Source organism: Thalassophryne amazonica, chromosome 11 (genome assembly GCF_902500255.1).
Source record: "Thalassophryne amazonica chromosome 11, fThaAma1.1, whole genome shotgun sequence".
NCBI classification, from domain to species: Eukaryota; Metazoa; Chordata; class Actinopteri; order Batrachoidiformes; family Batrachoididae; genus Thalassophryne; species Thalassophryne amazonica.
In genome coordinates this window covers 30074968-30099661 of record NC_047113.1, presented here as the reverse complement: position 1 = coordinate 30099661, position 24694 = coordinate 30074968, and the positions used below count along the sequence as shown (strand labels likewise).

The window sequence follows — 24694 nt, the reverse complement described above, 5'->3', positions numbered from 1 at the left end:
TGTCATTACTCAGATGACTAAAGTGTTCAGTCAGTGAGTGGGTACCATGGTGGACAGAATATCCAGGCTCAGGTTCAGCACTTAAAGAAATGTATGTGTACCAGTATTTTCTGTTGGGTTTCTTCTCTAAATTTCAGTTCATTTCAGCACCAAAGCGTTGGACAGCGACAGTGTGAACAGGCTGTTACTCTTGAATTCACAAAGATTAAGTGTTCTTGTAACTTCAGAACTGTAAACTACAAATTAAGTAACTTATATAGTTCATAGACTTCCTTGGTTTATTTTATATAGTCTATCTATAAAATAAATTATTATTATTATTTCCGAGTAACAGTAACAATTACGTTTTTCATTTAACCTGTTATTTTAAATGCCTCATTACACAGCTGATTCAAAAGGCAGATGTTTATTTATTTGATCAAAATTGTGAAAACGAATATTGACAATATTCATATTCATAATACATTTATATTCAAGTTTGCCCATAAAACAGCCAGGCTTTCATACCTTTCACTTGAAATTGAATCATATTCTGCTGAAAGAGCCTGTGTCTTTAAAGGTGTTGCCCAGCCCTCTTCTGATTGGACGATACAGATGGATGCTGTGCACCAATGGCACTCAGACGGGCACAAAGAGATCTATCCCCTCCCTCGTTCAGTCTGAACACAGTGAACGCTGACATACAAGGAGCTGCAAGAGACGAGGCGATGCTTCTTTATGAACGGGATTTAAAGTCGTTTTTTTCATATGGAGCACTTAGTATGAAAAGCATATTGCATTTTGCTTTTGGAGCTATAGACGTTTTTCCAGCAATGTATTGTGCGAATCTGTTTTTCCGTTTTCTCGATTGGAAATAACACATTGTAACGGATCTGGGATGACAAAGAGAATGGGACACAGAGGCTGGAGATGGCAGCAGGCTCTTAGGATTCTTCTTTTCTTTCTCCTGTGGAGGACAATAAACGGACAAACTCGTTACAGCATCCCGGAGGAACTGAAACCGGGTTCTGTGGTAGGAAATCTAGCCAAAGATCTGGGTTTGGGGCTGTCGGACATTTTTGACCGTAAAGTGCGCGTCGCCTCTGAGGCTGATCAGCAGTATTTCAGTGTGGATGTGGGGAAGGGCGAGCTGGTGGTGAACGACAGAATAGACAGAGAGGCTTTATGCGGACAAAGCGCCAGCTGTGTTCTACCTCTGCAGGTCGTTCTGCAAAATCCACTAAATTTACACCGTATTGAGGTAGAAATAAAAGATATAAATGATAATTCACCCACGTTTCAAACAAAGGAATTGTTGTTGAAAATTGCTGAATCGGCCGCGGTGGGGACTCGCTTCAGTTTAGAGTCTGCGGAGGATTCTGACGTCGGAAGTAATTCAGTTAAGACCTACACTTTAAATAAAAACGAATGTTTCACACTAAAGTTAAAAGAGGTTGAAGACGGGAAAACTGTCCCGGAGTTAGTGCTGGAAAAACCTCTGGACCGAGAAAAGAAAGCGGTTCATAGGTTATTACTGACGGCGTTAGACGGAGGAAACCCGGTCATGTCTGGAACCGCTCAGATAACAGTAACAGTGCTCGACGTGAATGATAATTTTCCAGTTTTTGACAAAAATATGTACAAAGTATCGTTACTGGAGAATACGGCAAAAGATATTTTTGTCGCGAAAATCACCGCAGCTGATGCAGATGATGGACCAAACGGAGAAGTCGAATTCTCTTTTGGCGTAAGGACCCCAGATTCTGTCTTATCGGTGTTTGAAATTAATTCATTAACAGGAGACATTTATTTAAAAGGAGACTTAGATTATGAAAGAACTGCGTCCTATAAATTTGAAATAACTGCGAAGGACAAAGGAGTTCCTGTAATGGAGAGTCACTGTCGTGTACAAATAGATGTTGTAGATATTAATGATAACACTCCAGAAATTGTTTTAACGTCTGAACCGCAGCCTGTGCGCGAAGATGCGCCAAGTGGCACAACAGTGGCGCTGATCAGTGCGCGTGACGCTGATTTTGGTAATAACAGTAAAGTAACATTGCAGCTTCCCAAAGGTTCTCCTTTTAGTCTAAAACCGTCATTTTCTAATAATTACGCGCTGGTTACCAGCGGTGTTTTAGACCGAGAGAGTTTCCCAGAATATAATATCGAGATAAAAGCCACTGATTCAGGCTCTCCTCCTCTGTCCAATCAGAAAACTGTATCTGTGAGCGTCACTGACGTCAATGACAACCCTCCCGTGTTCACTCAGTCCTCCTATAATGTATATTTAAAAGAGAATGGACTCCCAGGTTCTATTCTGTTCTCAGTTTCAGCATCTGATGCTGATTTTGGAGAAAACTCCAAAATCTTTTACTCCATCCTGGACTCTAAAGTGCAGGACGTGTCTGTGTCATCTTATGTCTACATTAACTCAGATAACGGCAGCATCTACAGCATGCACTCGTTTGACTATGAGAAGTTGAAGGTGTTTCAGATTCAGGTGCAGGCAAAGGACCAGGGCTCTCCGTCTCTCAGCAGCAACGTCACTGTCCATGTTTTTATCCTGGACCAGAACGACAATGTCCCCGCTGTTATTTACCCCTCCTCCGCTGCCCTGGGCTCCCTGTCTCATCAGAGGATGTCCCGTTCAGCTAAAGCGGGACACCTGGTCACCAAAGTGACGGCTGTGGACGCTGACTCGGGACATAACGCGTGGATCTCATATAAAGTGTCGGAGGCCACAGACGCGTCTTTGTTCACTGTCAATCAGTACACAGGGGAGGTTAGGACTAAACGTGCTGTGTCCGAGCATGACGAGTCCTCTCAGAGGCTGCTTATAGAGATCAAGGACGACGGAGAACCGGTCCAGTCCGCCACGGTCACCATGTCCATCCTGCTGGAGGACGGTCTGCACGAGCCTATCTTGGACCTGCGGCACAAAGTGTCCGAGCCCAGCAAGAAAAGTGGGAGAATCGCCCTTTATCTGATCGTGTCTCTGTCCTCGGTGTCCGTGCTGTCTCTGGTGACTTTTGTCATCTTAGCTGTTAAATGCATCAGGACCAGCAGAAGCAGCGGAAGTTGCTGCACGAGACGGAGCGACTGTGACGATTACAAGAACCCCAACAGGAACCTGCAGATTCAGCTCAACACTGATGGACCCATTAAGTACGTGGAGGTCCTGGGAGGAGACATCTTGTCTCAGAGTCAGTCCTTCAGGTCCTGCATGTCTCCCATGTCAGAGTACAGTGATTTCACTTTGATTAAGCCCAGCAGCACCACTGACTTTAAGGACATGATCAGTGTCCTGGATGCATCTTTACCTGACAGCACCTGGACCTTTGAGAGCCAACAGGTGAGCAGAAATCGTCTGACATTTGTTCATAAATTTTTTTATATTTAATGGCCTTATGACAGGCTGATCTCGTTGTGTGTTTGTCATGAAAGCTAAACAGTTTTGCGTAATATTAACGCGTTTAAACGATTGACTGTTAGTATAAGGACCCCATGGAAAGGTGGTCATGGTGATAAGATGAGATATTGTATACTGTGGATATTTCTGGGGTAATTTTGAATAGATATATTTATTATGTGGTATGACATTCTCGACATGCTCTGTCTTCATAACACTGCAAACAAAACATTGTAACTGACGCAACGGGGCTGCGAAATGCAGGGTGACGCGGTGGTGGGGCGCGACCCAATTCAGCCGCTGGAAGGATTCCAGCGCAAGTCACGACTGCCATCTACTGGCAAAAACAAATACAACTTTCAACTACTGTGAAAAAGGAAAGCTGGCGCGTTTCCCTCTTTAAGTGACACAAACCATGTTAAGTAATAAAATATTAATTGCAAAAAAAAAAAAACGTAATAGCACAAGCTGGTACAAAAAGATTTCTGCAACTAAATCTCAAACTGTAAAATATCCAGGGTCCCACACGTATTTAAGTTGAATAGGGTCTATAACGGTGGTGCCAACGGTGTTTTCTGTTTGTTTAATTTTGTTGATTTTTTTTTTTTTCGGTTATTAACAATTTCTTCTTGTGAAATCTTTCCTGAAACAACCAGATAATTTAAGTGTTGAATGCTATTCATAATGGTCTATCCCATTGCCATTTAATGAGAAGCTATATGTTCTATTTCAAGGAAAACTTGAGGACAGAACCCCTTTTGATGATAAATGTTCTTGACAAGCTGAATATTATATGTGATTATTTTAATCAGCATGGTGTATGACAACCCTCCTTTTCCCATCGATTCCACAGGACTGAGTTATATTGATTGCCGTGAATCTGCTTTTAAGTCCATGCGTGATTACGGAACTAAACATCAAAATAATGACTGTCCTCCTCTGTCAATAGAGATTATGTTATGTTTCTAACTTGACAAAAGGATGCGCTCTATGAGAGACCTTCCGTTTTCTGTTAGCAGAAAAAAAGTCTTTTAACCTTTCAAACATCGTTGTTTTCTAGTAATACTCAGAATATAGTATTAGAGTTCAGTTTTAGGGCGCGCACTGTTTTGTGTATAGCTGTTTAAAAAAAAAAAAAGAAAAGAAAAGAAAAAACGTGAGACTGGGCTTTTCCTGTCGGCGGCTGCGGTTCATTTCAGCACCCTGGAGTTGGACAGCGACATATTTTTAGCCTGATGTTTTTCAGGGCTAAATCATAAAATAATCATTTTTATTAATCTAAATGATTATCTATAAAGATTGTAATCATCTCAGCAATCAGGTTACATTTTGTGTCCATTTAAGGGAGTCATAATGTGGAATAGTGTGCCTGCAATCTGTGTCTTTAAATGTGCTGCTCAACCCTTTTCTGACTGGATGGCACAGATGAAGGCTGTGCACCAATAGTATTTAGACTCGCACAAAGAGATCTAACCCCCTCCCATGCACAGTCTGAGCGCCGTGACGCTGACATACAAGGAGTTGGAAGAGACGAGGCGATGCTTCTTTATGAACGGATTTAAAGATTTGATTTTTTTTTTTTTTTTTTTTTTTTATGGTAGCGTTTTCCCAGAACTGCATGGTGGATGTTGCTTTGGGATTGAAATACATCATCCAGCAATGGATTATAACAATCTGTTTTTCCGTTTTCTCGATTGGAAATAGCACATTGTAACGGATCTGGAATGACAAAGAGAATGGGACACAGAGGCTGGAGATGGCAGCAGGCTCTTTGGATTCTTCTTTTCTTCCTCCTGTGGAGGACAATAAACGGACAGACTCGTTACAGCATCCCGGAGGAACTGAAACTGGGTTCTGTGGTAGGAAATCTAGCCAAAGATCTGGGTTTGGGGATGTCGGACGTTTTTGACCGTAAAGTGCGCGTCGCCTCTGAGGCTGATCAGCAGTATTTCAGTGTGGATGTGGGGAAGGGCGAGCTGGTGGTGAACGACAGAATAGACAGAGAGGCTTTATGCGGACAAAGCACCAGCTGTGTTCTACCTCTGCAGGTCGTTCTGCAAAATCCACTAAATTTACACCGTATTGAGGTAGAAATAAAAGATATAAATGATAATTCACCCACGTTTCAAACAAAAGAATTATCTTTGAAAATTGCTGAATCCGCTGCAGTGGGAAGTCGTTTCCGTTTGGGGAGTGCCGAGGATTCGGACGTTGGAGGTAATTCGGTCAAATCCTACACGATAACTAAGAATGAGTGTTTTACGCTAAAAATGGAGGCTGATCGTGGAAAAATGGTTCCCCAGTTAGTGCTGGAAAAACCTCTGGACCGAGAAAAGAAAGCGGTTCATCAGTTATTACTGACGGCGTTAGACGGAGGAAACCCGGTCATGTCTGGAACCGCTCAGATAGCAGTGACAGTGCTCGACGTAAATGATCATTTCCCAGTGTTTGACAAAAATATATATAAGGGATCATTGCCAGAGAATACTCCAAAAAATACGTTTGTAATCAAAATTAGTGCAGCTGATGCTGACGAGGGACCAAACGGAGAAGTTGAATTCTGTTTCAATTCACAGACACCAGATTCTGTCTTATCAGTGTTTGAAATAAATTCAGTAACAGGAGAAATTTATTTAAAAGGAGACTTAGATTATGAAAGAACTAGATCGTACGACATAGAAATAACTGCGAAGGACAAAGGAGTTCCTGTAATGGAGAGTCACTGTCGTGTACAAATAGATGTTGTAGATATTAATGATAACACTCCAGAAATTGTTTTAACGTCTGAACCGCAGCCTGTGCGCGAAGATGCGCCAAGTGGCACAACAGTGGCGCTGATCAGTGCGCGTGACGCTGATTTTGGTAATAACAGTAAAGTAACATTGCAGCTTCCCAAAGGTTCTCCTTTTAGTCTAAAACCGTCATTTTCTAATAATTACGCGCTGGTTACCAGCGGTGTTTTAGACCGAGAGAGTTTCCCAGAATATAATATCGAGATAAAAGCCACTGATTCAGGCTCTCCTCCTCTGTCCAATCAGAAAACTGTATCTGTGAGCGTCACTGACGTCAATGACAACCCTCCCGTGTTCACTCAGTCCTCCTATAATGTATATTTAAAAGAGAATGGACTCCCAGGTTCTATTCTGTTCTCAGTTTCAGCATCTGATGCTGATTTTGGAGAAAACTCCAAAATCTTTTACTCCATCCTGGACTCTAAAGTGCAGGACGTGTCTGTGTCATCTTATGTCTACATTAACTCAGATAACGGCAGCATCTACAGCATGCACTCGTTTGACTATGAGAAGTTGAAGGTGTTTCAGATTCAGGTGCAGGCAAAGGACCAGGGCTCTCCGTCTCTCAGCAGCAACGTCACTGTCCATGTTTTTATCCTGGACCAGAACGACAATGTCCCCGCTGTTATTTACCCCTCCTCCGCTGCCCTGGGCTCCCTGTCTCATCAGAGGATGTCCCGCTCGGCTAAAGCGGGACATCTGGTCACCAAAGTGACAGCTGTGGACGCTGACTCGGGACATAACGCGTGGATCTCATATAAAGTTTCGGATGCCACAGACACGTCTTTGTTCACTGTCAATCAGTACACAGGGGAGGTGAGGACTAAACGTGCTGTGTCCGAGCATGACGAGTCCTCTCAGAGGTTGCTTATAGAGATCAAGGACGACGGAGAACCGGTCCAGTCTGCCACGGTCACCGTGTCCATCCTGCTGGAGGACGGTCTGCACGAGCCCATCTTGGATCTGCGGCACAAAGTGTCCGAGCCCAGCAAGAAAAGTGGGAGAATCACCCTTTATCTGATCGTGTCTCTGTCCTCGGTTTCCGTGCTGTCTCTGGTGACTTTTGTCATCTTAGCTGTTAAATGCATCAGGACCAGCAGAAGCAGCGGAAGTTGCTGCATGAGACGGAGCGACTGTGACGATTACAAGAACCCCAACAGGAACCTGCAGATTCAGCTCAACACTGATGGACCCATTAAGTACGTGGAGGTCCTGGGAGGAGACATGTTGTCTCAGAGTCAGTCCTTCAGGTCCTGTCTGTCTCCCATGTCAGAGTACAGTGATTTCACTTTGATTAAGCCCAGCAGCACCACTGACTTTAAGGACATGATCAGTGTCCTGGATGCATCTTTACCTGACAGCACCTGGACCTTTGAGAGCCAACAGGTGAGATGAATAACCTTTGAATTATTTCACTTTGTTTTCCTGTTTTCCATTTAAATTCTAAGCTACAACTTTCATATATATCTTTGGAATAAGTGATTTGTCTCTGTCTTATTTGTATCTATTTTATCTGACTTTGTCAACTTAAAAACCAAAATACACACCGTGAATTTTTTTGACATACATACAAAAGAGTTTTTTCCACTGTTAATAGCATTGACGTGATGTCAGATCATTAGAATTTCACTTTAATTCGTTAATTACTCATGTTTTTCCCCTTTTCATCAGTGCTTCCCATCAGCGCTGATCTGTGACTGCTGCAAACACATTTGAACCATTTTTCCAGACCTGTTGCTCACCTATGTGTCTGCAAAGAGGGTTTTAAGTTTTCACCATCCTTTTGGATTAATTAGAACACAAACGTATCTGCTGAGGTTCACGTTTTGAAGATTAGCTCTGTGTTAATTATTATCCTTTCGTTTTATTGCTGTGAAATACTTCAGCACCACAGACAGCGACACATGGAACAGACTGGTTAGGCAAAGTTTAAAGTGCCTTCACTAACTTCTGGATAATAGAAATATCTTTCATCTTAGAACATTATGCAAAATGATATTTACACCTTTATGGCATACTGTAAATTTTGGCTGTTTGTTCTAAATTACCTTTTGTAGAACTGGATTGAGAGATTCTATTTCCAAATGTATAAAGATATCTAGAAGAAATAAATCATATGTCACACACAGGCCTTGTGTTATCAAGAATATGTCTACTTTTATTAATTTTATAGTGCGTAAAAGCTTCATGTCCCTTTAATTGTAACTGAGTTGATCTGTGCTGAAAGTGTTGTGGGCGGCTGTGCCTTTAAATTAAAAAAAGAAAACCATCTGAGTAGTCTTTTTCTGATTGGATGGTACAGATAGACGCTGTGAACCAATAGCATTCAGACCTGGACAAAGCGATCTAATCCCCTCCCCCGTGTAGCTTCGACACCCCAAAACGCTGACATATATGAGGAGCTGCGTGAGACAAGGCGGTGCGTTTTAACGCTGGGAATTAAAAAATTCTCTTTTTAAAAATTAAATTCAGCGTGACATTTGGATATTGTCCTTTAATCAATAAGAATGGATTATAACAATCCGTTTTTACGTTTTCTCCATGGGAATTAATCCGTTGTGACGAGTCTGGGATGACAAAGAGAATGAGACACAGAGGCTGGAGATGGCAGCGGGCTCTTTGGATTCTTCTTTTCTTCCTCCTGTGGAGGACAATAAACGGACAGACTCGTTACAGCATCCCGGAGGAACTGAAACCGGGTTCTGTGGTAGGAAATCTCGCCAAAGATCTGGGTTTGGGGCTGTCGGACGTTTTTGACCGTAAAGTGCGTGTCGCCTCTGAGGCTGATCAGCAGTATTTCAGTGTGGATGTGGGGAAGGGCGAGCTGGTGGTGAACGACAGAATAGACAGAGAGGCTTTATGCGGACAAAGCGCCAGCTGTGTTCTACCTGTGCAGGTCGTTGTAGAGAAACCGTTACAACTGTGCCGGGTTGAGGTGGAAATACAAGATATTAATGATAACTTTCCAAAATTTATGTCTCAAGATATAATTTTACAAATTGCAGAGTCAACGTCGACAGGGGCTCGTTTTCCACTGGAGGCTGCTCAAGATTTGGATGTTGGAGTGAATTCAGTGAGGTCATATTCAATAAGTAAAGACGATTTTTTTAGTTTAAAGACAAAAAATGTGTCAGGTGGGAGGAAAGTTCCGGAGTTAGTGCTGTCTAAATCTCTTAATAGAGAGAAGAAGGCTGTGCATCACCTTCAGCTGACAGCTATAGATGGAGGAAATCCCACCAAATCTGGAACCTCACACATAACCATCAATGTTCTTGATATTAATGATAATTTTCCTGTATTTCAGAAAAATGCTTACAAAGTGTCCATAGAAGAAAACAGTGCACTGGGCGCCCTAGTCTTAAAACTGACAGCAACAGATATTGATGAAGGTTCTAATGGACAAGTAGAATATTTATTTGGAATGCACACAACAGATTCTGTTATGTCTGTCTTTGATATTGACTCTGTAACTGGAGAAATTAGACTTAAGGGTAAACTGGATTTTGAAAGGAATGCAAATTATGAAATAGACATAAGTGCAAAAGACAAAGGAAGTCCCATAATGGAAGGACACTGTACTGTCCATATAGAAGTGTTAGATGTTAATGACAATGTTCCAGAAATATTTCTCACCTCACAACCAAACTCTGTGCCTGAGGATGCAAAAAGTGGCACAGTTGTCGCTTTAATCAGTGCTCGAGACCTTGACTCTGGCGATAACGGTAAAGTGATGTTAACACTCTCAAAAGGTTCTCCTTTTAGTCTAAAACCATCATTTTCTAATAATTACGCGCTGGTTACCAGCAGTGTTTTAGACCGAGAGAGTTTCTCAGAGTATAATATCGAGATAACAGCCACTGATTCAGGTTCCCCTCCTCTGTCCAATCACAAAACTGTATCTGTGAGCGTCACTGACGTCAATGACAACCCTCCCGTGTTCACTCAGTCCGCCTATAATGTGTATTTAAAAGAGAATGGACTCCCAGGTTCCATTCTGTTCTCAGTTTCAGCATCTGATGCTGATTTTGGAGAAAACTCCAAAATCTCTTACTCCATCCTGGACTCTAAAGTGCAGGACATGTCTGTGTCATCTTATGTCTACATTAACTCAGATAACGGCAGCATCTACAGCATGCACTCGTTTGACTATGAGAAGCTGAAGGTGTTTCAGATTCAGGTGCAGGCAAAGGACCAGGGCTCTCCGTCTCTCAGCAGCAACGTCACTGTCCATGTTTTTATCCTGGACCAGAACGACAATGTCCCCGCTGTTATTTACCCCTCCTCCGCTGCCCTGGGCTCCCTGTCTCATCAGAGGATGTCCCGCTCGGCTAAAGCGGGACACCTGGTCACCAAAGTGACGGCCGTGGACGCTGACTCAGGACATAACGCGTGGATCTCATATAAAGTGTTGGAGGCCACAGACGCGTCTTTGTTCACTATCAGTCAGTACACAGGGGAGGTGAGGACTAAACGTGCTGTGTCTGAGCACGACGAGTCCTCTCAGAGGCTGCTTATAGAGATCAAGGATGACGGAGAACTGGTCCAGTCCACCACGGTCACTGTGTCCATCCTGCTGGAGGACGGTCTGCACGAGCCCATCTTGGACCTGCGGCACAAAGTGTCCGAGCCCAGCAAGAAAAGTGGGAGAATCACCCTTTATCTGGTCGTGTCTCTGTCCTCGGTGTCCGTGCTGTCTCTGGTGACTTTTGTCATCTTAGCTGTTAAATGCATCAGGACCAGCAGAAGCAGCGGAAGTTGCTGCACAAGACGGAGCAACTGTGATGATTACAAGAACCCCAACAGGAACCTGCAGATTCAGCTCAACACTGATGGACCCATTAAGTACGTGGAGGTCCTGGGAGGAGACATGTTGTCTCAGAGTCAGTCCTTCAGGTCCTGTCTGTCTCCCATGTCAGAGTACAGTGATTTCACTTTGATTAAGCCCAGCAGCACCACTGACTTTAAGGACATGATCAGTGTCCTGGATGCGTCTTTACCCGACAGCACCTGGACCTTTGAGAGCCAACAGGTGAGAAATGAGTTTGCAACACCATGTGCACTTTTTATGTCCAGCACCTGAGTTTACATTGAACAAATGTAAAGTATGTTGTCAATAAATATTGGCCGAATCTGTCATCGTGTTGACCTGAAAATCAAAATAATAAATTTTTCCCCTCATTCAAAGCTAAAAAAAAATTAGACAGTTTCTTGATGCAACTTATTGTGTGTTTTGGGAGAGTCATAGCTTTTTGAGTATTTCAGCACCACAGTGGTGAACAGCGACTCTCCTGATTCTCAGTGGGTAGAAGACATTGCTGTATGCAGACTGCCACTTTACTCAGTTACCGCTTTTAAAATTTTACTGGATTGTGGAATAAAGAAAGCATATCTAGAAATACGTATGTAGAAATATATTGGAAGAAAACACAGTGTCTGGGGCATATAGGGACAAACACTTTGGGTGTAAATTTTTTGGCTATGTGCCACATTTATACTCAAATATGACTCCATACAATTACATAATAAGTGGACTGAAATCCTATTTGTTGCTGATGTGAAAACATTTTGTTCACATCTTTTGTAATTAAACATATGAGGTGTTCCTGTCACTGATGAGAAATTTCAATTTACTTTTTATAAATCTGTGCACCTTGAAGCAGTTTCCTGTCGTTTTAAATGATAATAGCAGCTGTGATTTCCAAAAAAGAGGTATTGCACTTAAATAATTTCCTCAGACAATGAGCCATATGCAGCATTCAGTGTCAGTAAATACAAGATTTTTTTTTAAATTTAGAATTCTGTTAATGTTTTTGTTTTCTTGTGTTTTTGTGTGTGTGAGTGTGTAATAATATTGTCTGGAATACCTTTGGTTTTTGGAAAATATGGGTAGTTTATTCGTTTTCAAGAAGAAAAGCCTGCATATTTTTCACCAGCTCTTTTTGAACTGATCAAGGGCGCAATTTAGAACCAGAAATTGGGGGGGACAAAGTGCGAGGCCCACAGGGCCGAAGCCCATAGACCGGGGCTCTGGGGGCTGCATTAGGCCCCCAGAAGCCAACGGTTTCTAGATAAGCTCAGATGCATTCTGAGCATCCAGAACAGTAATTTTAATGTTTTGAGAAGACCATAAAGTGGACAAAATTTGACTTATGCAATTTGAAACTGTGGATATAAGTACTTTATTCTGAGAATAGCCAGCATTGATTTTATTAACTGAACATAATTTCGCTTGCATAGACTGATTTTGGAGATCAAGCAGTAATTGCAGATGGGCTTTCTGAGGTCCCAGATAGCTTTTCTGATTTCCTTTTCTAACTTTCAGAATTTAGTAAATTAGCATATGGTCTATTGATACTTATGTGTAGACACTAGTCCCTAGAGGCAACTATTTTTGGTTTCAAATCTGGGCAAATGCAGTCCCAGAAAATTCTGAATGTGACAAACAAGAAACAGGTGTTGTAAACAAGTCAATGCTGCTAAAAATACAAACTTGCAGAAACAAAGATACTATTCTGACATGGTTTGCACATAAGACTGGCATAGCATGTTTCAAGTACACACATATATGTCAGAAGGTGGGGGGACGTACCATAATATGTCCCCCCTGGTTGAAAAGGTGGGGGGGGGACATGTCCCCCCCTATCCACCACCAAATTGCGCCCATGGAACTGATGAGAGGAAAACGACTGGGGAAGTCTCTCGTTCATGTGAAAACATGTTGTGTGACTGGAGGACAGCTACGGGCCTTTTGTGCGCCTTGTGCTTTGTGTGCGCTGTGAGATTGGTGGAATGGATGGATGCTGCGGACCAATAACATGCAGGCGCTGTACAAAGAGATCTACTTCATCCTCCCTTTTGTCAGAACACCAAAACCGTCACAGCGCTCAGAGAAGGAGATGCGCTCATTCAGTGGTGTCCGTCATTTATGTGTTATTATACATTATTTTGGATGTATTTATTTTTAGATTATTTCTTCTAATGATGGATTTTCATCGGTTGCTGGTTGCCTGATCGAAATGATGGGAAGTATCACTTTATAACGGATCTGGAATGACAAAGAGAATGGGACACAGAGGCTGGAGATGGCAGCAGGCTCTTTGGATTGTTCTTTTCTTCCTCCTGTGGAGGACAACAAACGGACAGACTCGTTACAGCATCCCGGAGGAACTGAAACCGGGTTCTGTGGTAGGAAATATAGCCAAAGATCTGGGTTTGGGGCTGTCGGATGTTTTTAGCCGCAAGCTTCGTGTCGCCTCTGAGGCTGATCAGCAGTATTTCAGTGTGGATGTGGGGAAGGGCGAGCTGGTGGTGAACGACAGAATAGACAGAGAGACAATCTGCGGACAAAGCGCCAGCTGCATGTTGCCTTTACAAGCTGTAACAGAGAATCCGCTCCAGCTATACCGCATCGAAATAGAAATCAGGGACATAAACGACAATTCTCCGCTTTTTATCACAGAGGAGCGATCGTTAAAGATAGCAGAGTCCACCGTCACGGGCACGCGCTTTCCTTTAGAAACCGCGCAGGATTTGGACGTAGGTAGTAACTCGGTGAAGACCTACACTCTGAGTAAAGATGAATGTTTTAGTTTGAAGGTGAAAGAACTGTCTGGTGACCGTAAGGTTCCAGAGTTGGCTCTGGAGAAATCGCTGGACAGAGAAAAGAAAAGTGTCCATCATCTATTATTAACGGCGCTGGACGGAGGCAGTCCTGTTAAAACTGGAACCTCTAAAATTGTAATTACGGTACTGGACATCAACGACAACGTGCCTGTTTGCACAAAGCCGCTGTACAATGTGACTGTGCAGGAGAATAGTGTCGCAGGTTCGGCTCTGCTCAAAATTGAAGCCACGGACGCAGACGATGGGGTTAACGGGGAGATTGAATATGCGTTTGCTGAGCACACGCAGCAGCCACTGTTAAACCTTTTTCATCTGGATTCGAGGACGGGCGAACTGTATTTAACAGCTCAGTTAGATTACGAAACCGGCACCTCTCATGAATTGCATATTAGCGCAAAAGACAAAGGAGTTCCTGAAATGGAGGGCCACTGCCGCGTGCACGTGGCGGTAATGGATATTAATGATAACGCCCCTGAAATAGTTCTCACTTCAATGCCAAACCCCGTGCGCGAGGACGCACCGAGTGGCACAATCGTGGCTTTAATCAGATCGCGAGACCTTGACTTTGGCGCAAACAGTAAAGTGACGTTAACGCTTCCAAAAGGTTCTCCTTTTAGTCTAAAACCGTCATTTTCTAATAATTACGTGCTGGTTACCAGCGGTGTTTTAGACAGAGAGAGTTTCTCAGAATATAATATCGAGATAACAGCCACTGACTCAGGCTCTCCTCCTCTGTCCAATCAGAAAACTGTATCTGTGAGCGTCACTGACGTCAATGACAACCCTCCCGTGTTCACTCAGTCCTCCTATAATGTGTATTTAAAAGAGAATGGACTCCCAGGTTCTGTTCTGTTCTCAGTTTCAGCATCTGATGCTGATTTTGGGGAAAACTCCAGAATCTATTACTCGATCCTGGACTCTCAAGTGCAAGACGTGTCTGTGTCATCTTATGTCTACATTAACTCAGATAACGGCAGCATCTACAGCATGCACTCGTTTGACTATGAGAAGTTGAAGGTGTTTCAGATTCAGGTGCAGGCAAAGGACCAGGGCTCTCCGTCTCTCAGCAGCAACGTCACTGTCCATGTTTTTATCCTGGACCAGAACGACAATGTCCCCGCTGTTATTTATCCCTCCTCCGCTGCCCTGGGCTCCCTGTCTCATCAGAGGATGTCCCGCTCTGCTAAAGCGGGACACCTGGTCACCAAAGTGACGGCCGTGGACGCTGACTCGGGACATAACGCGTGGATCTCATATAAAGTGTCGGATGCCACAGATGCATCTTTGTTCACTGTCAATCAGTACACAGGGGAGGTGAGGACTAAACGTGCTGTGTCCGAGCACGACGAGTCCTCTCAGAGGCTGCTTATAGAGATCAAGGACGACGGAGAACCGGTCCAGTCCGCCACGGTCACCGTGTCCATCCTGCTGGAGGACAGTCTGCACGAGCCCATCTTGGACCTGCGGCACAAAGTGTCCGAGCCCAGCAAGAAAAGTGGGAGAATCGCCCTTTATCTGATCGTGTCTCTGTCCTCGGTGTCCGTGCTGTCTCTGGTGACTTTTGTCATCTTAGCTGTTAAATGCATCAGGACCAGCAGAAGCAGCGGAAGTTGCTGCACGAGACGGAGCGACTGTGATGATTACAAGAACCCCAACAGGAACCTGCAGATTCAGCTCAACACTGATGGACCCATTAAGTACGTGGAGGTCCTGGGAGGAGACATGTTGTCTCAGAGTCAATCCTTCAGGTCCTGTCTGTCTCCCATGTCAGAGTACAGTGATTTCACTTTGATTAAGCCCAGCAGCACCACTGACTTTAAGGACATGATCAGTGTCCTGGATGCGTCTTTACCCGACAGCACCTGGACCTTTGAGAGCCAACAGGTGAGATGAAACCAGAGGTGAAACGTTTGCGTTAATTTAAAAATCAGTTAATAATCTTGTGATAAAATTGTATTTACGTTGTGCTTTAAAAGTGAGGTAAAGCTAGTTTGTGCTGATGTTTCAGTCATTACGCATTGTGGGAATATTTGCGCGAACACCATATCAGCTTCTCTTTCGTAATATCTTTGCAAACAAAATTTTGGAATTGTGGTTTTTGCAGTCTGTCTCCATTTGTACTCCATCAGGTGTTGCTCGTGTTACCTCCCCCATGCGTCACAGGAAGGCGGAGCTTGTGTTCTCGCTTTTGTCTGTTCGTGTGAGTCGACAATTCAAGTGGTATTCAGATTTCCACGGTGGTGGTCAGCAACTGAGGGAAGAGATGATTCAGTGTTGTTAGTGATCCCAAACTGATTCAGTTTCGTTTCTTTGGTTGTGGTTTTGTGGGATAATGAGGAACCATGAAGACTCACGACCTATAATTTCCACCTGCACACATACAGAGATTGTCCAAAAGCGATGCCACGTGCTGTGTTTTCCGTTATATTGTGATTTTGTGCTGATTTTGGTGAATCTACATTGAAGTCTATACTATGTGCATATATTGATTTTGTCATTTTATTGATTTTGGCAACATTTTGATTTCTGTTTGATTCAGTTGGAAATATCCATAAAACACATAAAACAAAGTTATACTTGCAAGTATAACACAGTAAATCAGAAACAATTATTTCCATGGTTGCAATAATGCTCAACTGTGAAATGTATGTTGCTTGTTATCTGTATGGGGAAAATACTGTCAGAGTTCAGCTTCGAAATGTATATATAAATTTCCTCCAACACAATGGATAAAATGGCACTGCTCAGCTTTGGACCCGTGTTTTAGTTTTTGGTTGATTTCAGCACTAAAGTGCTGTACAGCGATATTTTGCTCAGTCTGGAGTTCTTCCTCACAGTGATGAAATTGTCAGTGAACTCTGAATAACAAACTACAAACCCTGCAACTTATCTTTCAGAACATTTTATATATTTCATACATTTACGACTCACAATATTGATACCACTTTAAATAAAACGTTGAATTTAACTGATAAAAATAAACTCACTTTTTCCACATAACATTGTCAATTAAGTGCAAAACAATATTGTAGTTGAAATTAATGAAATCAAATGAAATATTATTACTTAAATCCCTAAAATTAACAAATGCAAGTATATTAAAAATAATAGTATTAATTTGATTTAGAACCCATGTGTTTCATAGCTAGCATTCATTTGGTCAAACTTCAGAAAGTAAGAAATGATCACAGCACATATTTTGTTTGTGATCAGATTTTAGTTTATTTAAATTGACGCATCCATAACATGCAATAGTTGGAAATCATTTCAAAATGCATTGAGTCACTATTCTAATAAAGAAGCATGTGTCTTTAAGGTTTTCCTGTACCCTTTGCTGATTGGATGGTGCAGATTGGTGCTGTGCACCAATAGCATTAAGACCTGCACAAAGAGATCTAACCCCTCCCTCCAACAGTCTGAGCATCGTGAACGCTGATATTACAAAGAGCTGAAGAGACGAGGCGATGCTGCTCCATGAACGGATTTAAAGAATTTTTAATGTAATTATTATGAAATTTATATTGGTTCTTGGTTATGGGATTTACATGCTTTTTCCAGAAATGGATTGTAACAATCTGCTTTTCCATTTTGTCGACGGGAAATGACACATTGTAACGGATCTGGGATGACAAAGAGAATGGGACACAGTGGCTGGAGATGGCAGCAGGCTCTTTGGATTCCTCTTTTCTTCCTCCTTTGGAGGACAACAAACGGACAGACTCGTTACAGCATCCCGGAGGAACTGAAACCGGGTTCTGTGGTAGGAAATCTAGCCAAAGATCTGGGTTTGGGGCTGTCGGACGTTTTTGACCGTAAAGTGCGCGTCGCCTCTGAGGCTGATCAGCAGTATTTCAGTGTGGATGTGGGGAAGGGCGAGCTGGTGGTGAACGACAGAATAGACAGAGAGGCTTTATGCGGACAAAGCGCCAGCTGTGTTCTACCTCTGCAGGTCGTTCTGCAAAATCCACTAAATTTACACCGTATTGAGGTAGAAATAAAAGATATAAATGATAATTCGCCGACCTTCAAAATAAAAGAATTGTCTTTAAATATTGCTGAATCGGTCGCGGTGGGAACTCGTTTCCGTTTGGGGAGTGCCGAGGATTCTGACGTTGGAGTTAATTCGGTTAAATCCTACACGTTAACTAAAAATGAATGTTTTACGCTAAAAATGGAGGTAGATGACGGAAAAACGGTTCCCCAGTTAGTGCTGGAAAAACCTCTGGACCGAGAAAAGAAAACGGTTCATCAGTTATTATTGACGGCGTTAGACGGAGGAAACCCGGTCATGTCTGGAACCGCACAGATAACAGTGACAGTGCTCGACAATAATGATAATTTACCAATATTTGACAGAAACGTGCATAAAGTATCACTGGTGGAAAATACTGCACAAGATACTTTCGTAATCAAAATTAGTGCAACTGACGCAGATGACGGACCAAACGGAGAAGTTGAATTCTCTTTTAATTCACAGACACCAGATTCTGTCTTGTCAGTGTTTGAAATAAATTCAATAACTGGAGAAATTTATTTAAAAGGAGATTTAGATTATGAAAGAACTGCGTCCTATAAATTTGAAATAACTGCGAAGGACAAAGGAGTTCCTGTAATGGAGAGTCACTGTCGTGTACAAATAGATGTTGTAGATATTAATGATAACACTCCAGAAATTGTTTTAACGTCTGAACCGCAGCCTGTGCGCGAAGATGCGCCAAGTGGCACAACAGTGGCGCTGATCAGTGCGCGTGACGCTGATTCTGGTAATAACAGTAAAGTAACATTACAACTTCCCAAAGGTTCCCCTTTTAGTCTAAAACCGTCATTTTCTAATAATTACGCGCTGGTTACCAGCGGTGTTTTAGACCGAGAGAGTTTCCCAGAATATAATATCGAGATAACAGCCACTGATTCCGGCTCTCCTCCTCTGTCCAATCAGAAAACTGTATCTGTGAGCGTCACTGACGTCAATGACAACCCTCCCGTGTTCACTCAGTCCTCCTATAATGTGTATTTAAAAGAGAATGGACTCCCAGGTTCTATTCTGTTCTCAGTTTCAGCATCTGATGCTGATTTTGGGGAAAACTCCAAAATCTCTTACTCCATCCTGGACTCTAAAGTGCAGGACGTGTCTGTGTCATCTTATGTCTACATTAACTCAGATAACGGCAGCATCTACAGCATGCACTCGTTTGACTATGAGAAGCTGAAGGTGTTTCAGATTCAGGTACAGGCAAAGGACCAGGGCTCTCCGTCTCTCAGCAGCAACGTCACTGTCCATGTTTTTATCCTGGACCAGAACGACAATGTCCCCGCTGTTATTTACCCCTCCTCCGCTGCCCTGGGCTCCCTGTCTCATCAGAGGATGTCCCGCTCTGCTAAAGCGGGACACCTGGTCACCAAAGTGACGGCCGTGGACGCTGACTCGGGACATAACGCGTGGATCTCATATAAAGTGTCGGATGCCACAGATGCATCTTTGTTCACTGTCAATCAGTACACAGGGGAGGTGAGGACTAAACGTGCTGTGTCCGAGCACGACGAGTCCTCTCAGAGGCTGCTTATAGAGATCAAGGACGACGGAGAACCGGTCCAGTCCGCCACGGTCACTGTGTCCATCCTGCTGGAGGACGGTCTGCACGAGCCCATCTTGGACCTGCGGCACAAAGTGTCCGAGCCCAGCAAGAAAAGTGGGAGAATCGCCCTTTATCTGATCGTGTCTCTGTCCTCGGTGTCCGTGCTGTCTCTGGTGACTTTTGTCATCTTGGCTGTTAAATGCATCAGGACCAGCAGAAGCAGCGGAAGTTGCTGCACGAGACGGAGCGAATGTGACAATTACAAGAACCCCAACAGGAACCTGCAGATTCAGCTCAACACTGATGGACCCATTAAGTACGTGGAGGTCCTGGGAGGAGACATGTTGTCTCAGAGTCAATCCTTCAGGTCCTGTCTGTCTCCCATGTCAGAGTACAGTGATTTCACTTTGATTAAGCCCAGCAGCACCACTGACTTTAAGGACATGATCAGTGTCCTGGATGCGTCTTTACCCGACAGCACCTGGACCTTTGAGAGCCAACAGGTGAGAGGAAAGTCTTAAAAAATACCATGTGTACTTTTTAATGTGTAACATCTGTAATTTGGTGACCAAATGTGAGGTATGTTGTAAATAAATATTATTCAAAATCAGTCACTATGTTGACCTGAAAACTAAAATAATTATTTCCACATAGTTAAAACTAACAAAAAATATATACGAGTTGTCTGGAGCAACTGTTGTCTGTTTTGAGATAAGAGGCGCTTTTCAAGCTATTTCAGCACCACAGTCATGAACAGCGACTCTCTTCTTGAACAGTGGAGCTGCAGCAGTTTGCCAAGTTCACCCAGAAACACTTAAGATGCTTAAAATAACCATCTGTTGCAACTTTTTACAATTTTATTCAATTTGTAAGATAAAAGGACACCGAACTGAGGCCCAGCCCATTCATTATGTTCTCTCTTGTGAACAAAAAAGTTAAATTGAAAGAGACGTTTTCGTTAGTTCTCAGGAGGATATCAATGAAAAAAGGGTCAATTTTAGAAAGTGTGCCCATGAAAAATGCAGTTATGTGGCAACTATAATTTATCTTCCGTTTCAACTGCAAGTATACAACAAATATTTTTTTATTGACAAATATACATCATTAATTCACTGTGAACAGTTGACTGAAGAATTTACAGTCGTGAATACTTGACATACATGACAAAAGAATTGCAAATAAAGTAGTAGAGAAGCTTGAATCTTCGACTGGACTGGGTTGCTTGACGCGAGGACGTTTCGCTTCAAATCGCAGAAGCTTCCTCAGCTAAAATTCTTGCTCTGGTGGTCTGACTTCTGTCTTGACTCTTGTAAAGAAGAATGAAGTCAAGCAACCCAGTCCAGTCGAAGATTCAAGCTTCTCTACTATGGAAACCACCTGGACAACTGAGAGCCTACACAGAAACATTGCAAATAAAGTACTGTAAAAACATGTACAAAATGTATTGTAGTGTATCACATGATGCGTTTGCAGATTTTTGTTGTATATACAGTACAACAACATATTATGACCTTTTTAAAACAGAAAAATCACAAATAATTCTCCAGGAGTTTGCAGCATTATCATGCACTTTATTCAAAAATGCAGAAGGCACCTGCGAGTAGAGGTGGCAGTAATCTCTTAATATTTCACAATAAAATGTCTTGTTTTAGAATGTTTTATGATCTGCAGACTGCAGATCTTTCTGTTTTGGAACATCTTGTGACGTGTTTATTAGCTACTTAAGTCTGATGGCGTCATCTGCAGAAAAGTCAGATTTCTTCTTTTTACTTCTTTATTTGTGTACAACTATATTTCGTTACCATATCAGCCTTTTGGATGTTGGTGTATTTTAAATAAACAATAAAGCAAAATGACACAATCTTATTAAAAATTTGTTAGGGAACTGATGGTGGTTTATATCAATCAATCTGAGCATAAAAAAATACTGTGTGGTGTACATCATTACTTTTGGTCATTTTTCCCAGTCAATCCTAACATGAATTATATATTAGCCAGGCTTTGAATCCATACATTTTATTGAAACATACCACGCTGTTATCCACTTTGATTTTACATGCACTCCTTTGACAGTGCACAGGGCTGATGTGTAACTGTCACGCTGCCTTTCATTGGATGCACAGGGATGCTGTGCGTCCAATTACATGCAGAACTGTACAAAGAGATCTACTCCCTCCCTCACACACAGCCTCAGCACCAAGACCGCAGCGCTCACAGAGAAAGGAGAGAAGGTAACTGGTTCATATCCGGGCTATGAGGATATATTTTAAATATAATTTTGGCTATGGACAGTCGTGTATGTTGTGTTTTAACGGAATGCGCGCCCGGGCAGTGGATTTCTGCTCTATGCGTCACATTTTTGCGGATGGGAATTATGGCAAATGATGATTTTTAACGGATCTGGGATGACAAAGAGAATGAGGCACAGAGGCTGGAGATGGCAGCAGGATCTTTGGATTCCTCTTTTCTTCCTCCTTTGGAGGACAACAAACGGACAGATTCGTTACAGCATCCCGGAGGAACTGAAACCGGGTTCTGTGGTAGGAAATCTAGCCAAAGATCTGGGTTTGGGGCTGTCGGACGTTTTTGACCGTAAAGTGCGCGTCGCCTCTGAGGCTGATCAGCAGTATTTTAGTGTGGATGTGGGGAAGGGCGAGCTGGTGGTGAACGACAGAATAGACAGAGAGGCTTTGTGTGCGCAAAGCGCCAGCTGTGTTCTACCTCTGCAAGTGGTGGTCGAAGATCCGCTGCAGTCGCACCGGATTGAGGTTGAAATTCGTGATATTAATGATAATTCTCCAAATTTCCTTTCAAATAAGTTATCATTAAAAATCGCGGAATTAGCAGTAGTCGGCACGCGTTTTCCTTTGGAGAGCGCAACGGACCCCGACGTCGGAGCAAATTCATTAAAATCGTACTCGCTACATAAAAACGAGTGTTTTTCTCTTAAAATCAAAGAAATGGAGGGCGGTAAATCCGTTCCCGAGCTCGTTTTAGAGAAACCCTTAGATCGAGAGAAAAAAGCTGTTCATACATTGTTACTGACTGCTTTAGACGGAGGTAATCCAGTCAGATCCGGAACCTCACAGATTACAGTAACAGTGCTTGATATCAATGACAATTTTCCAGTTTTTGATCAAAATGTTTACAAAGTGCGTTTGGATGAAAACAGCCTAAAAGAAGCCGTTGTGATCAAACCAAAAGCAACCGACGCAGATGAAGGTCCTAATGGCGAAATAGAGTTCTCATTTGGTTCAAGAATACCAGATTCCGTGTCTTCAATATTTGAAATTAACCCCTTAATGGGTGAAATAATTCTGAAAGGTCATTTAGACTATGAGACGACTAAGTCATACGACATAGATGTAACGGCAAAAGATAAAGGCAGCCCTGAAATGGAGGGCCACTGTCGCGTGCAGGTGGACGTTATTGACTTTAATGATAACGCGCCACAAATTATCCTCACGTCTCAACCAAAACCAGTGCGCGAAGACGCGCCGAGCGGCACCGTGGTGGCTTTGATCAGTGCGCGCGACCTTGACTCAGGTGATAACGGTAAAGTGATGTTAACGCTCTCAAAAGATTCTCCTTTTAGTCTAAAACCGTCATTTTCTAATAATTACGCGCTGGTTACCAGCGGTGTTTTAGACCGAGAGAGTTTCTCAGAATATAATATCGAGATAACAGCCACTGATTCAGGCTCTCCTCCTCTGTCCAATCAGAAAACTGTATCTGTGAGCGTCAGTGACGTCAATGACAACCCTCCCGTGTTCACTCAGTCCTCCTACAATGTGTATTTAAAAGAGAATGGACTCCCAGGTTCTATTCTGTTCTCAGTTTCAGCATCTGATGCTGATTTTGGGGAAAACTCCAAAATCTCTTACTCCATCCTGGACTCTAAAGTGCAGGACGTGTCTGTGTCATCTTATGTCTATATTAACTCAGATAACGGCAGCATCTACAGCATGCACTCGTTTGACTATGAGAAGCTGAAGGTGTTTCAGATTCAGGTGCAGGCAAAGGACCAGGGCTCTCCGTCTCTCAGCAGCAACGTCACTGTCCATGTTTTTATCCTGGACCAGAACGACAATGTCCCCGCTGTTATTTACCCCTCCTCCGCTGCCCTGGGCTCCCTGTCTCATCAAAGAATGTCCCGCTCAGCTAAAGCGGGACACCTGGTCACCAAAGTGACGGCCGTGGATGCTGACTCGGGACATAATGCGTGGATCTCATATAAAGTGTCGGATGCCACAGACGCGTCTTTGTTCACTGTCAATCAGTACACAGGGGAGGTGAGGACTAAACGTGCTGTGTCCGAGCACGACGAGTCCTCTCAGAGGCTGCTTATAGAGATCAAGTACGACGGAGAACCGGTCCAGTCCGCCACGGTCACCGTGTCCATCCTGCTGGAGGACGGACTGCATGAGCCCATCTTGGACCTGCGGCACAAAGTGTCCGAGCCCAGCAAGAAAAGTGGGAGAATCACCCTTTATCTGATCGTGTCTCTGTCCTCGGTGTCCGTGCTGTCTCTGGTGACTTTTGTCATCTTAGCTGTTAAATGCATCAGGACCAGCAGAAGCAGCGGAAGTTGCTGCACAAGACGGAGCGACTGTGATGATTACAAGAACCCCAACAGGAACCTGCAGATTCAGCTCAACACTGATGGACCCATTAAGTACGTGGAGGTCCTGGGAGGAGACATGTTGTCTCAGAGTCAGTCCTTCAGGTCCTGTCTGTCTCCCATGTCAGAGTACAGTGATTTCACTTTGATTAAGCCCAGCAGCACCACTGACTTTAAGGACATGATCAGTGTCCTGGATGCGTCTTTACCCGACAGCACCTGGACCTTTGAGAGCCAACAGGTGAGAGGAAAGTGTGTGCAACATATAGACTTTGGTGAACAAATGGGGTATGTTGTCAATAAATATTATTCAAAATCAGTCACCTTTGAGAGCCAAAGGGTGAGCAACACAACCTGAATTTTAAAAATTTACAAATGAAAATAGAATATTTTGAGAAAATATATAATTTCCGAGTGCAGAAAGTAGCCAATAAAATCTTTTTTCCTTTGGTCTTTGGTCAGTGCGAAATTAATGTCAACTGTATGGTGTCAGATTAGTGCCAAAAGCACTTGCACGATAAAACATGCATTTGGCTGTATTTTATTATTTCACACACGTAGATATTAACTGCCAGCATGCAAATTATCACTGTGCATGCATGCACTCAGAGGAAACTGCTCCTTGAACAAGAAAAAAAGGGCTGCGAGCCAGGAGGAATATGTGACCAGCGCACCCCCGCCCTCTCAAAGT

The 24694-nt window shown here is 43.1% G+C and overlaps 3 protein-coding genes across 34 annotated transcripts in view; all 3 read left to right on the top strand.

Annotated features, from left to right (window-relative positions):
- Positions 1 to 24694, top strand: part of LOC117519820 (protocadherin gamma-A11-like) — a 911360-nt gene that overhangs the window by 848710 nt on the left and 37956 nt on the right. For 2 of the 31 annotated variants that reach the window (XM_034181063.1, XM_034181060.1), the window contains exon 1: positions 5101 to 7569. The exons of 26 other annotated variants lie outside the window; for them this stretch is intronic. In XM_034181063.1, coding sequence (XP_034036954.1) covers positions 5116 to 7569 — 2454 coding nt within the window. In that variant the 5' untranslated portion in view covers positions 5101 to 5115. Of the gene's footprint in view, positions 1 to 859; positions 1838 to 5100; positions 7570 to 22964; positions 24245 to 24694 lie in introns of those variants that run through there. 3 more of the 31 variants (XM_034181068.1, XM_034181069.1, XM_034181070.1) reach the window with 3 other exon arrangements.
- LOC117519828 (protocadherin gamma-C5-like) lies at positions 815 to 15706 on the top strand. 2 transcript variants are annotated; one of them, XM_034181105.1, is made up of 2 exons: positions 815 to 902; positions 13259 to 15706. In XM_034181105.1, exons 1-2 carry the CDS (start codon positions 878 to 880, stop codon positions 15697 to 15699), a joined length of 2466 nt encoding a protein of 821 aa, XP_034036996.1. In that variant the 5' UTR covers positions 815 to 877; the 3' UTR covers positions 15700 to 15706. The 2 variants fall into 2 exon arrangements, with proteins under 2 accessions (XP_034036996.1, XP_034036995.1); XM_034181104.1 differs by lacking the exon at positions 815 to 902 and adding an exon at positions 4980 to 5140.
- On the top strand, positions 17382 to 19911 carry LOC117519827 (protocadherin gamma-C5-like). Its single transcript, XM_034181103.1, has one exon. The coding sequence runs from the start codon at positions 17408 to 17410 to the stop codon at positions 19901 to 19903; it is 2496 nt and encodes an 831-aa protein (XP_034036994.1). The 5' UTR covers positions 17382 to 17407; the 3' UTR covers positions 19904 to 19911.